The sequence below is a fragment of the Schistocerca americana genome, chromosome 2, assembly GCF_021461395.2.
Source record: "Schistocerca americana isolate TAMUIC-IGC-003095 chromosome 2, iqSchAmer2.1, whole genome shotgun sequence".
NCBI lineage: Eukaryota > Metazoa > Arthropoda > Insecta > Orthoptera > Acrididae > Schistocerca > Schistocerca americana.
Window position 1 is genome coordinate 861874307 of NC_060120.1, and position 15570 is coordinate 861889876.

At 39.7% G+C, this 15570-nt stretch overlaps 1 protein-coding gene across 1 annotated transcript; it reads left to right on the plus strand.

Moving 5' to 3' along the window:
- Positions 1-745: 745 nt before the first annotated feature.
- Positions 746-1754, plus strand: LOC124594820 (ubiquinone biosynthesis O-methyltransferase, mitochondrial). Its single transcript, XM_047133264.1, has one exon. The coding sequence runs from the start codon at positions 916-918 to the stop codon at positions 1735-1737; it is 822 nt and encodes a 273-aa protein (XP_046989220.1). The 5' UTR covers positions 746-915; the 3' UTR covers positions 1738-1754.
- Positions 1755-15570: the final 13816 nt, after the last annotated feature.

A 15570-nucleotide genomic window follows, 5' to 3' on the forward strand; every position in this document is an offset into this window, starting at 1 on the left:
GCCGACCATTGTTTTCATTTTTCAGTAATAAAATGAAAACACACTAAAATAGAGTGCAGCAGCAGTTAACTCCACGATAACTACTGCAGAAAGCTCGTATTTCGAAATACTGCCACCAGGGATCAGATGTGGAAGTAAAGTACGCAACGAAGTACAGCCAAATAAGTTGAACTTTTTGTGGCATGACGAGAGTTGCGCCTCTTAAATTGCGCCACTAAAAACTGGGAGTTCAAACATGCAACTGCAGTAAGCAGCTAGCTATGTCGATACTTTTGTTTAGTGTGTAAACCCAGCTTTAGTGAGCATAGTTGTTTAGAACCAGCATAGACATCTTGATTTGCAGATAATTCAGATATTGCGGTGTCAAAAACCGTTTTGAATGGTCTTCAGCTCGACAGGTCTACCACGTAACAAGATAGAGTAACATTACCAGGAATATCGTTACATGATTCTCATACTTCATTATCGAAAGGAGGGAGAATGCAGCTGTCATGGTCAATGTTCTTGAATCTTTTGGAGTGAGAGGAATGAAGCATACGGTGGAAATATCCTAGCACGACGGTCACTATTACGAACTACTCAGAAACTTTATCTGTGTCTCCCACCATTCAATACATTAATAACGTGCATCCTGCAGCTTTCAATCGAAGGCCTTTGAAACCAAAGGTTTTTCAAACTACTTAAATAAATAACATTGTATACCTCTTTGGGAGTTTCTTTCGAAGCTCATCCAAAGTGCCTCTTTGACATCTACAGTCTCGTTTTTTGTTACATAAATAGTTGTATTTACCGCTTATTCCGTCGGACACCCGAAATGTTGACGATATGTGCATGGTAGTTAATGTAGTCATTCGTGAACGACAGTTAAGTGTTGAAAGTCGATAAGGATTGTATTTTTCCGAAACGCTCGACAATATGTTTAAAAGGAGCGTGTGTTTGGCTAGAGGTATTTATTTACCTCGTGTATACATGTGTACAAATCCTTCAACAGTTAGTGATAATGAAATGAGGAAATTTAAAGAACTGGCAAACCAATGGTGGGATGCAAATGGTCCTTTGAAACCTCTCCATTCATTCAATTCAATAAGAGTGCCATTTATTGTGAACGGTTTGGCGGCAGTTAACCCCAGTTTGGAAATTGAAAGCAGTCTAATCTTAAAAGATCTGAAGATACTAGACGTAGGCTGCGGTGCTGGTGTTTTGTCTGAACAAATAGCACGAATGGGTGCGATGACGACAGCTGTCGATCCTTGCAGTGATATTATAGCTGCAGCGCAGTCCCATTTAGAATTAGACGAAAACCTTAAGACTCTTACATACCTGTGCTCTACTATCGAAGAAATCGCAGAGAAAGAGCCTGAGTATTACGATGCTGTTATCGCTTCTGAGGTGGCAGAACACGCAACAGATTATAAGGTGTTTGTATCACATTGTTGTAAAGCGCTCAAGCCTGGTGGATCCATTTTCATCACGACAGTAAATCGTACACTTGTGTCACGAGTATTTGGAATCTGGGCAGCGGAATATGTTTTTGGAATTTTGCCCAAAGGAACACACGAATGGGAGAAATTTATTACACCAACAGAACTTGAAAGGAGTTTAGAAGACAACGGATGTGTTGTGAAAAGTACACAGGGTGCTTTATACAACATCTTAAATAATTCGTGGTATTCTTGTCCAAGTCAAGGCATTAATTACTTTATTCATGCTGTAAAACATAAAGATCAGGATAAATAAAGAGTATTTGTATTAGATTAAGTGTTAATTATTATCTGTGCAATTACAACAACTATGGGAATTGGCTTGTTTAATTTCTTGGTCGATGTAGAATAACTACAAATTACTAAGTTCTAAAAGTGCACTATGGAGAGAGATGAGTTGTTTGATTGGTTTTATAAGTCTCAATCAACACTTCTTTAGTGTATCTGTCTCATGACGTATTTCAACTGGAGACACTCAATCTTGTCCTGATATGAGCACCTTCCTTCATCTGTATGTTTGTCATCCATCTTTCCAATTGTGTCCTTAATCTTCCCCTGACTCTTTCCCTTTTTCTCTCTATTGTTGCAGACAGTTCCCAAATGAGATTTTCTCCTAATCACATCCACTAATCTTCCCTCTCCCATATTTGCTTCATTAGTTTTTTTTATTAAGTCTTTCAGTGTATTTCACTTTAAACCACATTTCAAAACTTTCTAAGTATCTGTCTTTGTAACTGTCCATGATTCACTGCTGTATAGCAATAAACTCCAGACAAATTTAGCATATCTTTTCCTTACGTGTACTGGAATTCTAGATGTAAGTAACTGCTTCACTTTTCCTAATGCTCTCTTGCTCGTAGATATTCCCCTCCTTAAGTCTTCTGTACAGCTTATCCTGCTCATTTCTTTTGTACAGATTCCTTTCTGCATTATTAGACTTACCAGTTTTAGAAAGGCATTTATTTGGTGTGTTTTTTTTTCTGTCTAAGAAAATGTTGGCTGGAGTTTCATTTTTGCTTAATCTCATCACTTCTGTCATTTGTATACTTATCTTCATTTCACAGTCCTCACATCCTTTTTGCAGTACTCTTCGTTATCTGCTGTAGCTCTGCCAACATTACTTGAGCTGCATATTTTATAGTCTTTAACGTTTCTCCTCCATTTACAGTGCCTCTTGAGTCCTTACCTATCAGTTCTTGACATATGTTGAACAGCTGTGATGCAAGTGAGCATCCTTGCCTTACACTCTTTCCAATGCATATCTCTTTCATCTCCTCATACTCTGTTACTTTTTGATTTGTGTACATCTCTTTTATTAACCTTCTGTCTTTCCCCTCTACACCAACATTTTTAAATGCACAACAGTATACTCCACCTGACTGTGTCAAGTGCCTTTTTCCAGTTGATAAAACAAACACACGCCTTGTTCATTCTATTATTCATTCTTCTATCACACCCTGATAGTCTCTGGCATCTCTTGTTCCTTTATCCTTTCTGCATCCAAACTGGTCTCCCCCCAGCCTTTTCCTCATTTATTTTCAGGTCTCCTTAGTATGACTTGTGTTTCAGCCTTTGTAACATGACTGATAAAACTAATTGTCCTTTGATGTTATAGCATTCTTTTGGGTTTCAGTTTCTGTGTAAAAGTGTTACATGATGGTCTGAAGTAAATCATGAGGCCAAATTCTTGTGTCATAAATTGTATTAATTGTTATGTCTTTTCATTTATTTGAAATATTATACACAAGGATTTTGAATAAACTACTCACATCTTCTTTGTTCTGCAATGTAGAGATATGTTTTAGGTATTCTTGAACAATAGGATGGTAGGCTATGTGATCCGATTGCAAAGTGAGTAAAGGTCCAATCAAGAGTTCCTGATTTGTGTTTTTAACTTAAATTGACAACGAGTAATAATGCATTTCAACCAGAAATTGATATAGGCTAGAGAAAATGCCTTTATGCAGCTGAATGGTTGTGCTTTGCAAAAATGAAGGGTATCAGCATTTGTGAAAGTGGAATAATGTAACATAATACTTAGGCAGTATCTTAATATAATATACGGTTTGTAAAGAGTTTATATTTCCCAGTTTCTAATCTGACTTGAGATATATTATGTGAGCTCTAAACCCTGAACTTTGAAAACTAATGGAATCAAAGTAAAGTACTAATTAAAAATACTGTGGAATAGCTTGGAAGACTTAACACTAATATGCAGTGGCTTCTTGCAAGAGGTGTTGGTGTTGTGAATTTTCCACTTGTCAGATGGTGCATTATCATACACTATTAGAAATTACAGTTCTGTTACACAGGTGAAGCCCATAATTCCATGGTTGTGACTGTGATTATATCATATTTTACAGCAGAGTAACACAATTTCCTGTGATTGACGTCAGCTCGATGCTTAGAAGATCAAAATATTCTTTAGCAAGACGTAAGAAGATATGCAGTACACAAAAGAATAAACTGACAATGACTTCCTCTCTAACTGACAAATATATTTCTCATTTTCTTTTAAAGTGTGTGTAGTTATGATGGCTGCAAATTAGTATGCATGGGTACTGTTCAGTCACATTATTTCAAATCTTCTTCATCTTTCACTCATTCTGAAAATGTGAATTTATTTGGTTGCATTTTTGATGAAACTGGAATGTAATGTCCAACATATTTTATTATGCAATTTATTGCTAGTACTTTTCCCCCACCTTTGTAAGGACTGAAAAACAACCATTTGCCGAACACTGCGTAGGTTTCCTTCTGCACAGCAGTCAGCATATGGTGCAGTCTTGTAATGTGATACTGATAGTACTGTTGGATTAAAGTGTGGCATTGGAGTCACCATGAAATCTTGGTTGTGGTGACAGAGGGATCTGTTGTGCAGCCTGAAGTCTAGGTTAGGTGGGGAGGTGACATTGTGATTGTGGGTTGACAAGGCCATAGAAAATGAAATCAGAAAATCAGGTTGCAATAAAAGGTTGACTAGTAGTGAAGCCTAGTTTACTTCTGCCCTTATTGAAAAAATGCAAGGGTTGGGGTGTCCAATATTTAACTTTTACATAACATTATTATGAAAAGTATAGTTGCTACTCAGTCTATGATGGAGACGCTGAGTCACAGATGGGCACAACAAAAAGATTGTCAGAAAGGCCTTCGTTGAAAATAGACAACGCACACACACACAAAACTCATACACACATGACCATAGTGTTAGGGCCAGACTTTGAGCAGCAGCAATGATGGGAGAAGCAACTAGGTGGTGGAGGTTGAGGAGGCTGGAGCAGGGAGTGGAAGGGATAGCAGGGTAGTGGTGGGGCACAGTGAAGTGCTGTGTGTGGGAGTGTACAGGGATGAGGTGGAGAGAGGATAGGGCAACTAGGTGCAGTCAGGAGATTAAACGGAGGGCGGGTGGTGGGAGGATGGGATGGTAGTGGAAAAGGAGAGAAATAAAAAGACTGTGGGTGGATTGGTGGAATAGAGGACTGTGTAGGGCTGGAATGGGAACAGCTTAGCAGCTGGACGTGAAACGACATTGACTAATGAAGGTTGAGGCCAGGAGGGTTACAGGAACTTATGATATGTTGCAGGGAGACTTCCCACCTGCACTTTTCAGGAGAGTTGGTGTTGGTGGGGAAGATGCAGATGGCACAGGCTGTGAAGCAGTCATTGGAATGAAGAACATTGATATAGGCTAGAGAAAATACCTTTATGCAGCCGAATGGTTGTGCTTTGCAAAAATGAAGGGTATCAGCATTTGTGAATGTGGAATAATGTAACAGTACTACTTGGCAGTATCTTAATATAATATACGGTTTGTAAAGAGTTTGTATTTCCCAGTTTCTAATCTGACTTGAGATATATTATGCGAGCTCTAAACCCTGAACTTTGAAAACTAATGGAATCAAAGTAAAGTACTAATTAAAAATACTGTGGAATAGCTTGGAAGACTTAACACTAATATGCAGTGGCTTCTTGCAAGACTTGAGGTGTTTTGTGAATTTTCCACTTGTCAGGCAGTGTTGGGCAGTGTACTTAGCAACAAAGTGCTCCACCGGTTTCTTAACCACAGTTTGTCAGTGGCTGTTCTTGCAGACAGACAGCTTGTTGGTTGTCATGCCTGTGTAGAATGCTGCACAGTGGTTGAAGCTTAGCTTGTAGATCACATGACTGATTTCACAGGTGGCCCTGCCTTTGATGGGATAGGTGGTGGTTGTGACAAGACTGGAGTGGGTTGTGGTGGGAGGATGCATGGAACAAGTCTTGCACCTAGGTCTACTACAGGGATATGAGGCAAGATGTTGTAAGTTGGGATTTTGTAGGGATGGATGAGGATATTGTATAGGTTTGGTGGGCAGTGGAATACCACTGTGGGAGGGGTGGAGAGGAGGATAGTGGGTATGACATTCCTCATATCAGGGCACAATGAGAGGTAGTCAAAACCTTGGCGGAGAATGTGATTCAGTTTCTCCAGTCCTCAGTGGTACCGAGTCACAAGGGGAATGCGTCTCTGTGGCTGGATGGTGGGACATTCGGAGGTGGAGGATGACTGGGGAGATAAGGTACAGGATATCTGTCCTAGGGCAGTATTCACCATCTGCATGATCGACTGGATGCCAGAGTCAGCACCTGCATTGCCGCCCATGGAGACTACAGCACGTACCAATATGGTTGTTTTAGCATAGTTCGAGAAATGTTACCTCAGAACTGCTTGTGCTATTGATCTGTAAATGTAACAATTTCAGGTACGCCACATGCACTGTTGCAACAATAAATGTTAAGTGAATTGGAAACCTCTAAAAGGGCATACCAGTTTCTTCCTGGCAGTGTATATATACATTAATATTTCCTTTTGAAATTTGCACTCCCAACCGAGTACGGAAACACATCTCCCATGCCTTATACGTCCAGTCACCACCGCCTCCCAAAGACCCACCATCTGGCCACATAGGAGCATTCCTCCATGCGATGCAGTACCATCCAGGATAGAAGCAACGGAATCACATTTTCTGCCAAGGTTTCGACTTGTCACATCATGCCCTGAAATGAGGAATGCCCTTCCCACTATCCTCTCCATCCCTCACACAGTGGTACTCAGCTGCCCACCAAACCTGCACAGTATCCTCATCCATCCCTACAAAACCCTTGTTCCCGACCCATTGCCTCATCCTTGTAATAGACCTAGATGCCTGTCTCATAGTTTGAACCTGTGTCTGGTCATCCTGATTTAAATTTTCCATGATTTCCCTAAATCGCTTCAAGCAAATGCTGTGATTGTTCCTTTGAAAGGGCACGGCCAACTTCCTTCCCTAATCCGAAGAGACCGATGACCTTGCTGTTTTGTCTCTGCTACCAAATCACCCAACCCTGTCTCATACATACTCCCACCACCACCACCACCACTACCTTCTCCAGTCTGGTCACAAGCATCACCTATCCCATCAAAGGCAGGACATCTACAAGCTAAGCTGGAACCACTGTGCTGCATTCTACGTGGGCATGAAAACTGACGAGCTGTCTGTTCACATGAATGGTCGCAGACAAACAGGCCAAGAAACGGCTGGACCACCTCGTTACAGAGCATGCCACCCAACACTACATTCTTCATTTCAATTACTGCCTCACAGCCTGTGCCATTTGTATAACCCCCACCAATGCCAGATTTTCTGGCTTGCACAGGTGGGAACTAACTCTGCAATATATCCTACGTTCCCTATAACCATCCTGGCTTCAACCTCCGTTAGTCATTTTCGTTAACCATCCAGAGCCTCCCTATTCACATTCCAGCACTACACAGCCCTCTATTCCACGCATTCTCCTTACCTCTCTCCTGTTCTGCCACGCCCCACCTCCCTCTTGCCTTCCATCTAACCTCCTGACTGCACCTAGCTGCCCTACCCTTTCTCCATCTTATCCCTGTATGCTCCCACAAGCAGCAGTTTACTGTCCCTAACCACTACCCTGCTATCCCTCTCCCTTCCTGCCACAGCCTCCTCCACCCCCACCACCTGGTTGCTTCTCCCATCATGCGCTGCTGCTCACAGTCTGGCCCCAACAGCTAGAGACTGGAGGACAATTAAAGGTTATGAATGTCACTGATCCTTTCATCTCGTTTTTCAAACCAACAACACAGTTCATTGAACCAATACTAGAAAGGTGAATACTTATCAAAAAGATATAAAGTTGTCCGTTATTCAGGAACACACATTTTCAATAACTTATCAGAGCCATAAAAAGTTTAACTACTTATAAAGCTCAGATTAAGAGCAGCCCAAAGGATTTGCTGGTGGCCAACTTCTTCTCCTCAATTGATGAATTTTGTAACAGAACAGATTGATGTGTATGTAATAATATGAAATAATGTCAGTGTTACGCACAATGTGACTTCTGTACAAATATAGTACAGTAATACAGTCATTGTAATTAAATATTGTAAAATGATTATTCTGTTTGATGATGTATGGCTACAGTAGCCCAAGGAGTATCACCTCAGTGTATTGAACATTAACATGTTTTGTGACAAATTTATATTACCTTTCAAATTAAAATAGATTTAAGGTTTTCCTTACATTCATGAGCACAATTTCACTGGGCTTTGTGGAAGAAGCATTAGCGTATCTGTCTTTCTTTGTAAGTATTAACTGTGTATTTTTGTTTCCTGTCATAGGCCCTATTGTAGGCATACTTTCTAGGGGATTCATTCATTCAGGGATAATCTTAAATTATACAGGATTTGTCTTAATAGCACAATGAAAATAAATAGCTCAGAAATACACATCATACAGAATATAGTAGGCTGCCTTAAGAGGATAGGATGGTCTTGATGAAGGAATCATATCGGCATTTGCCCAAAGTGACTTAGGAAAACTTAAATCAGGATGACCAGACACAGCATGCTCCATCATTGCAAATATAAGTCCAGCATCTTAACAACTGCTCTGCCTCATTCAATTGGTCTCCATTGTATAATTTTCTTTGATACAAAAAGTTTTACTTTTCATTACTGCACACATCAAGGACCTCCGAAAACACAAACTTGCAGCTATTTCCCTTGCACTGACTCCAATCAATTCATAAAACTGACTCATCATGTCCCCCCCCCCCCCCCCCCCCCCAACTCTCCTCTTCCTTTCCAGCACACCTGAAAAACCAAGTGCACATCCCCCCATGATGAGTAAGATGTTGAACTGAGGAGAATGGCAAGACATTACTATCATGCACTATAGCTCTTGATACATGATTTTCTTGCAAAGGCATCCAGTATTGTGATGTGACAGGGTGATGATGTTATCCCATTTCATTATTAACCACTGATCTGAATCCTGTAAGCGATCCCTGACTGTGTAGTATGCATTACTTATAAAGAGCACTTTAAACAGGTATATTTTAGTAACCATTTTCACCTCCGTTGGCAATGTATTATACGATTTTATTCCCCGTAGAAAATGTTTTGAGTTTTTGTTGTTCCAAAATCATATAAAAACTGCTAGTGAAATACTAGGTATTGTTTTCCCAGGTATGCATAACAGCTGGTAGATGTGCTCACTTCATACAGAAATAATACCTACCACAAGACTTTGTCTGTTACAAACAGATGATAGAATCTGAAGAGCAAAACATGCAGATGGCAATTTTTTTTGTGAGCAACTTCGTGTATTCATTCCATGTCAACTGACAACCAATATTCATCCTTAAAAACCTTTTGCTTGTTACACTAGTTGTAAATTAACACGTTAGCTTAATGTGACAGAATTGCAAGTCCTCTTGATACTGAAACACATACTGTGTTTTCTTTATGTTCAATGTGAAAACTGTGAGTGGTATCAAATTTAGTGTTCAATCACTTGTGAATGAGATAAGAACTGAAATTGATGATAGAAAAGCAAAAACTGAAATGCTTGGCTGTTTTCAAATGTTCCTTTACAAAGGAAAACCCAGGAGAATTACCATAATGTAATACTTGGATCACTGAAAGGATGAGTGAAATAAGTACTAGTGTCAGTGGTGTTGAGAAAAAACTCCAATCATAAGAACTGAACAAAGGTCCAGGGCCTGATGGAATCCCTATTGGATTCTATACTGAATTTCTGGCAGAGTTAATCCTTCTACTAATTATAATCTATCGTAGATCCCTCGGACAAACCACAGAGCCCAGTAGTTGGAAGAAAGCACAAGTCACACTAATTTACAAGAAGGGTAATAGAATTGATTTACAAAACTACTGTCCAATATTCGTGACATTGATTTGTTGTAGAATCTTGTATATATTCTGAGCCCAAACATCATGAGATGTCTCAAGCAGTATGATCTCCTCCGAAAAGCATTTGACTCAGTATCACATCTACACTTATTGTCAAAATTATGATTATGGGGGGGGGGGCATCAAGTGAAATTTGTGACTGAATTAAGGTTTTGTGGTAGGGAGGATGCAGCATGCTATCTTGGATGAAGAGTCATTGTCAGCTGAAGTAGCAGCTTCTGGTGTGCCCTAGGGAAGTGTTTGGGGATCCTTGCAGTCCGTGTCATATATTAATGACATTGCAGACAATATTAATAATAACTTCAGACTTTTTCCAGATGAAGTAGTTATCTATAGTAAAGTACTGTCCAAAAGGAGCTGCATAAATAAGCACTCGGATCTTGATAAGATTTGAAAGTGCTGCAATGATTGGCAACTTGCTTTAACTGTTAAGGAATGTAAAATTGTGCTCTTCACAAAACAAAACAAAAAATGTAGTATACTGTGACTGTAATATCAGTGAATCACTGTTGGAATCAGCAAACTCATACAAATACATGGGTGTAATACTATGTAGGGATATGAAATAGAATGATCACATGGGCTCAGCCATGGGTAAAACAGGTGGTAGACTTCAGTTTATTGGTGGAATACTTAGGAAGATTACTTATAAATCACTTGCGTGTCCCATTCTGGAATACTGCACAAGTGTGTGGCACCCACAGCAGATAGGAGTAACAGTAGTTTCTGTTAAGTTGAGCTGCACTTTGAAAATGTGTATGGCACAAGCATAGACTCCAAACTTAAACATATATATCAAGAGGGTGTAGTAAAACACTCACTAATTGGCAGACCCAGTTTCTTTCAAAATTCCTCAAAAGCTGGATACTCTGATACTGCTGGTGAATTGCTGTGTTGTGTATCTTACTAAAATGTCTGTGTGTGAAGAAACTTAGACAAGTAAGATTATGCTCTTGATTGGTCATTCAGAGGATTACACATTATTATGTAGAGCATCAAAGCAACTACAATTTATTTTCTTTAAGTAGGCATGCAATATATTACCAAGAAAATATTGGATATTAACTTGTCTTTATAAAAACAATTGGCCTCATTGCAAAGTTTTTTACTGTAAATGTAATGTTATCAGACTACTACAACAAACATTGCAGCACACAAGTAATGTTCTTAGTTTGTGTGCCAGAACTGTTACGATGAAGAGTAGTGTGGCCTACTACATAGGATACCACATGTTACATTTTTTTTATTATTTTACTTTTTTTATTTATGAATTTGGCCAGGTATGGATCGCATACAACTTAAGACTTATGGTGTTTCTTTTTTCCCAGTACTATTTCATTTTCTCACCAACTGCTCGTCTCTGCTCATCTGTCCGCATTCTCTTGGGTCGAGGTTTTGGCTCATCTTCTTCATAGTTTGCGTTTTCTATAAGTAGCCTAAAGTGATTCCTGTCACGTATTATTTCTTCTATAACACCTATTTTGTTGGTGTCTTTCTTTACTGCTTCTATCCATCCTACTTTTTTTTCAGCTTACTAACCCAATTAAAAATTTTCTTTGTAATCCGTATTTCTTCCATTCTTTTTAAATGTCCATAAAATTTTAGCTGTCTCTTCCTCATTGTATCTGTGATCTTTTCTGTATTTTTGTATAGGTCTTCATTTCTCCTTTTAATCCACCTATTTTCCTTGTTTTTCTCAGGACCTAGAATTTTTCTTAGTATTTTTATCTCTTTTTTTCTAGTTTTCTTAATTCATCTTTCTTATTCAATGTTAGGCACTCTGATCCATATGTTGCTTGTGTCCTAATAACTGAATTATAATGTTTAATTTTCACTTTTATGGATATTGATTTCTTATTGTACCGAGCGAGGTGGCGCAGTGGTTAGCACACTGGACTCGCATTCGGGAGGACGACGGTTCAATCCCGTCTCCGGCCATCCTGATTTAGGTTTTCCGTGATTTCCCTAAATCGTTTCAGGCAAATGCCGGGATGGTTCCTCTGAAAGGGCACGGCCGATTTCCTTCCCAATCCTTCCATAACCCGAGCTTGCGCTCCGTCTCTAATGACCTCGTTGTCGACGGGACGTTAAACACTAACCACCACCACCATTTCTTATTGTAGTAGTTTTGTGTTAATTTATATGCAAATTCTAAATTTTTATTCTTTCTTTATTTGTTGTGTTATCCAGTCCATTGACTTGGATCCTTTCCCCCAGGTATCTGTATTATGTTTGTGTTTTGTATACTTGGTTTTTTCATAGGATATTTTTAGCCCAGTCTTTTCAGCAATCTCATGTAACAGATCAAGCATAACTGTTGCATCTGTTTGGTTTTCAGTGATCAATGCCATATCATCCACAAAGGCTAAACATTTCACTTCAGATTTGTTCTTTCCTTGGCCCACACTTATACCCTTTGTGCCTCTGTTTTTTGATGTTCTTTCCCATATTTTTACTATTTTATCTAAAACCAAGTTAAAGAGAATTGGGGACAGTCTTTCTCCTTGTCGTAATCCTGTTTTGATTTTGAATGGTTCAGAAATTTTGCCTTGAAACTTAATTCTTGATGTTGTATTGTGAGCGTTTGTTCAACAAGTCTTCTGTTACATATTAATAAAAACAGTTAGTTTTTGAAAATGTAATGTAATTTTATAGATAAAACATCTGCTCACTAAGCAGCAGGAGAAAAAACACACATTTTAAAGTTTGCAAGCTTTAGGAGCCAGTGTCTCCTTCTTCTGGCAGAAAGGTTGAAAGGGAAGGAAGAGGGCTGAAGGAAAATGACTGTTGAGGTTTAGGAAAAGGGATAGATTTCAGAAAGTCATCCAGAGTCAGAGGAGACTTACTGGACAGGATGAGAAAGAAAGACTGATTATTGTTGGGGCCTGCACCAGACAAGATTTGAAAATGTTAAAGCGTAAAGGTGAAATATAGGGTGAGTTAATAAAAGCGATGTAAATGCACTGTATGTGATAGAGTTGGAAGGGGGGTGTAAAATTGACAGGTCAGAAAATGAAAGATGTAGAAAACTAAAAGGGAGTGAGGAAAGGAAATGGTACTGTAAATAAATTCTGAGACTGGAGAAATCAGTGTAAACTGAGGACAGGTAGGAGGAAAGAATCAACGACATGTAGTGCGAGTTCCCACTTGCGGAGTTCGAGAAACTGGTGTATGGAGGAAGAATGTAGATGGCACGTATGGTGAAACAGGCACCAAGGTCACAACTGCCATGTGGTACGGCATGCTCTGCAATGGGATATTGTGTGTTGCCAGCATAAACCCTCTGCCTTTGCCCATTCATCCTAACTGATAACTTGGTGGTAGTCAAGGTGATGTAAAAGGCAGAACAGTGTTTACATAATAGCTGGTATATCATGTGTTTTTACAGGTGCTTTCTCTTTGATAGTATATTTTTGCAAGAGCTGGTATGGTGGTGGCACAGGATGCATAGGGCAAGTTCTACAGTCAGGTCCATCACAGGGCAAGGAGCCATAGGGTGGGAGGTGGTTGCAGGATCAGGATTGGATGTAATGGTGTGGGAAATCTGCTTTTTAAATAGGCTGGTGGGGTAATTATGTCCAGTGAAGGCCGAGTTGAGAATGGTGATGTAATGTCATAAAAAGTCTGCAGGTGAACAGATATCTTTGCCAAGTTTGTTTGCATGGATATCCTCCGCAGCAAGCATAGAAGTACTTGTTTTGTAAATAAAACCACCTTTTCCTGCTGCCACTTAGTTTATTTATCCCAGATGTGTTTCGCCATTTTCTTATTCTAAGGCATAATCAGTGGAATCTATAATAATACAGTTTTGTTATTTTTAGAGTATTAAACAGTTCACATCATGATTTTTTATGTAAAAAAAAAAGGTGAAGGAGGTCAAAACGCAAAGTTGTGCTTATATGGCAGTAACAAACTGGTAGTGTGACCTCCAGACCAGATGAGAGGAAACGCAGATCAGCAAATTGCAAGTAATTGCTTCATTACATAAAAAATTGTGACATAAACTGTTTAATAATCTAAAAATAACAAAACTGTATCGTTAAAAATCCCACCGATGAGGCCTTAGAACAAGAAAAAGGCAAAACTCATGTGGGATAAATAAATTAAGTGGCAGCAGGAAAAGGTGGTTTTATTTACAAAACAAGTATATATAGATGTGTTTGCCTTTCATGCCAAGGCTGTATGAGTGGGAATATTTGACATGGAAAGGATGGCAACTGTCAAAATGTAAGTGTTGTTGTTTGTTAGTAGGTTTAATGTGAACAGTAGTGTGTAGCTGACCTTCAGTGAGAGTGATATCAACGTCAAGGAAAGTGGTGTGGATTCAGAATAGGACCATATGAAATTAATTGAGAAAATGTATGTAGGTATTCCAAGAATTTTGACAGGTCAGCCTCACCATTAGTCTATACGACAAAGACATCATCAATGTATCTAAAGCAAACTAGTTTCTGAAGGCTTATGGATCCCAGGAAAGCCTCCTCCAAACAACCCATGGAAGGTTGGCGTAAGAAGGCGCCATCCTAGTTCCCACAGCCATGATCCTGATCTGTCTGTATATCTGTCCCTCAAAGGTAAAGTAGTTATTGGTAAGTATAAAGTTGAGTAAGGAGAGCAGGAAGGATGTCATAGGTTTGGAATCAAGTGGGTACCGACTGAGGAAATGTTCAGCAGCAGACAGACAGACCAAGTACGTGGGCAATGTTGGTATAGAAAGAAGTGGCATGACGTGACAAGCAAGGTGTGTGGTGGAGGAGAGATAGATACAGGTTTCAGGTGATCTAGGAAATTGTTGGTGTCTTGGAGGAAAGCTTTTTACTATTGGTTGCAGGTGTTGATCAACTAAGGCAGATATAAATTCGGTGGATGCCTTGAAGCCAGTAACTATGGGATGGCGTGGGTGATTGGGTTTGTGTATCTTAGGAAGAAGGTAAAAGATGGGTGTTTGTGGTTCGGGTGGGGTAAGAAGTTCTGTGGATTGAGGTGGTAGTCCTTTTGAGGGGCTTAACATTTTAAGGAGGGACTGAATGTCAGTTTAAATCGCAGGGATGGGACAGTACAGATAATTAAGGAGGGGAAAGTGTTTTAGATGAGAGGTTGAGAATGCTGTACAGTTGTGACTGGTTCTTGTCATCATGAGTTATCATTCCTCGGAGAGGCAGTGGTGAAGGTTGGGGAGGATGTTAAGATGGGTGGTCAAGCTCAGTGTGTAGGAGAGGAGTGGTAGTTTATGGTGTGGTTGTTTAGGGAGCTGCAGAGTGACAGAAATGGAAACACAATTGTTGAGGTAGTTTAGGAGAAGAAGGCTTTTGAGGTGAATTTTGACATGTTGCAGTTTGAACTTGGCTTTGTGGATGATACCATCCAGGGAATCAAGAAGGGCAGACAGCTGCAAGATTTTGTTGGAGGAGAGAAGTCTGGTTGAATGGAAATTGGTAGATGAGATATTTAGCTCACAGAATAGCTGGGTAAGTGCAAGCCGAGCCAACTTCAAACTGCAACAACTTAGTAAATTTTACCTCAAAAAGCTATCCCACCTCCTCCTCATTCAACTCTTCCTGTTCCTCTATAGCTTCCTAAACAGCCAAACCATCAACCGCCACTCCTCTCCTACAAACAGCACTTGGTCAACCTCCTTAACATCCCTCAGCCTTCACTGCTGCCTCCCAGACCAATGACACCTCATGATGCAAGGACCAGTCACAACAGTAGTGTTCTCAACTTCTCACCTGTAGCACTTTCTCCTCCTCTGTTATCTGTATAATACAAGAGTTTTACTTTCAGTCCTAAATCTGAATTTAATCACACTGCTTGGGTGAAGGACTGGTCTGAGCT

Coding starts and splice junctions, on each gene's coding strand:
- LOC124594820 (XM_047133264.1), top strand. CDS start 916: ATGTTTAAAAGGAGCGTGTGTTTGGCTAGAGGTATTTATTTACCTCGT.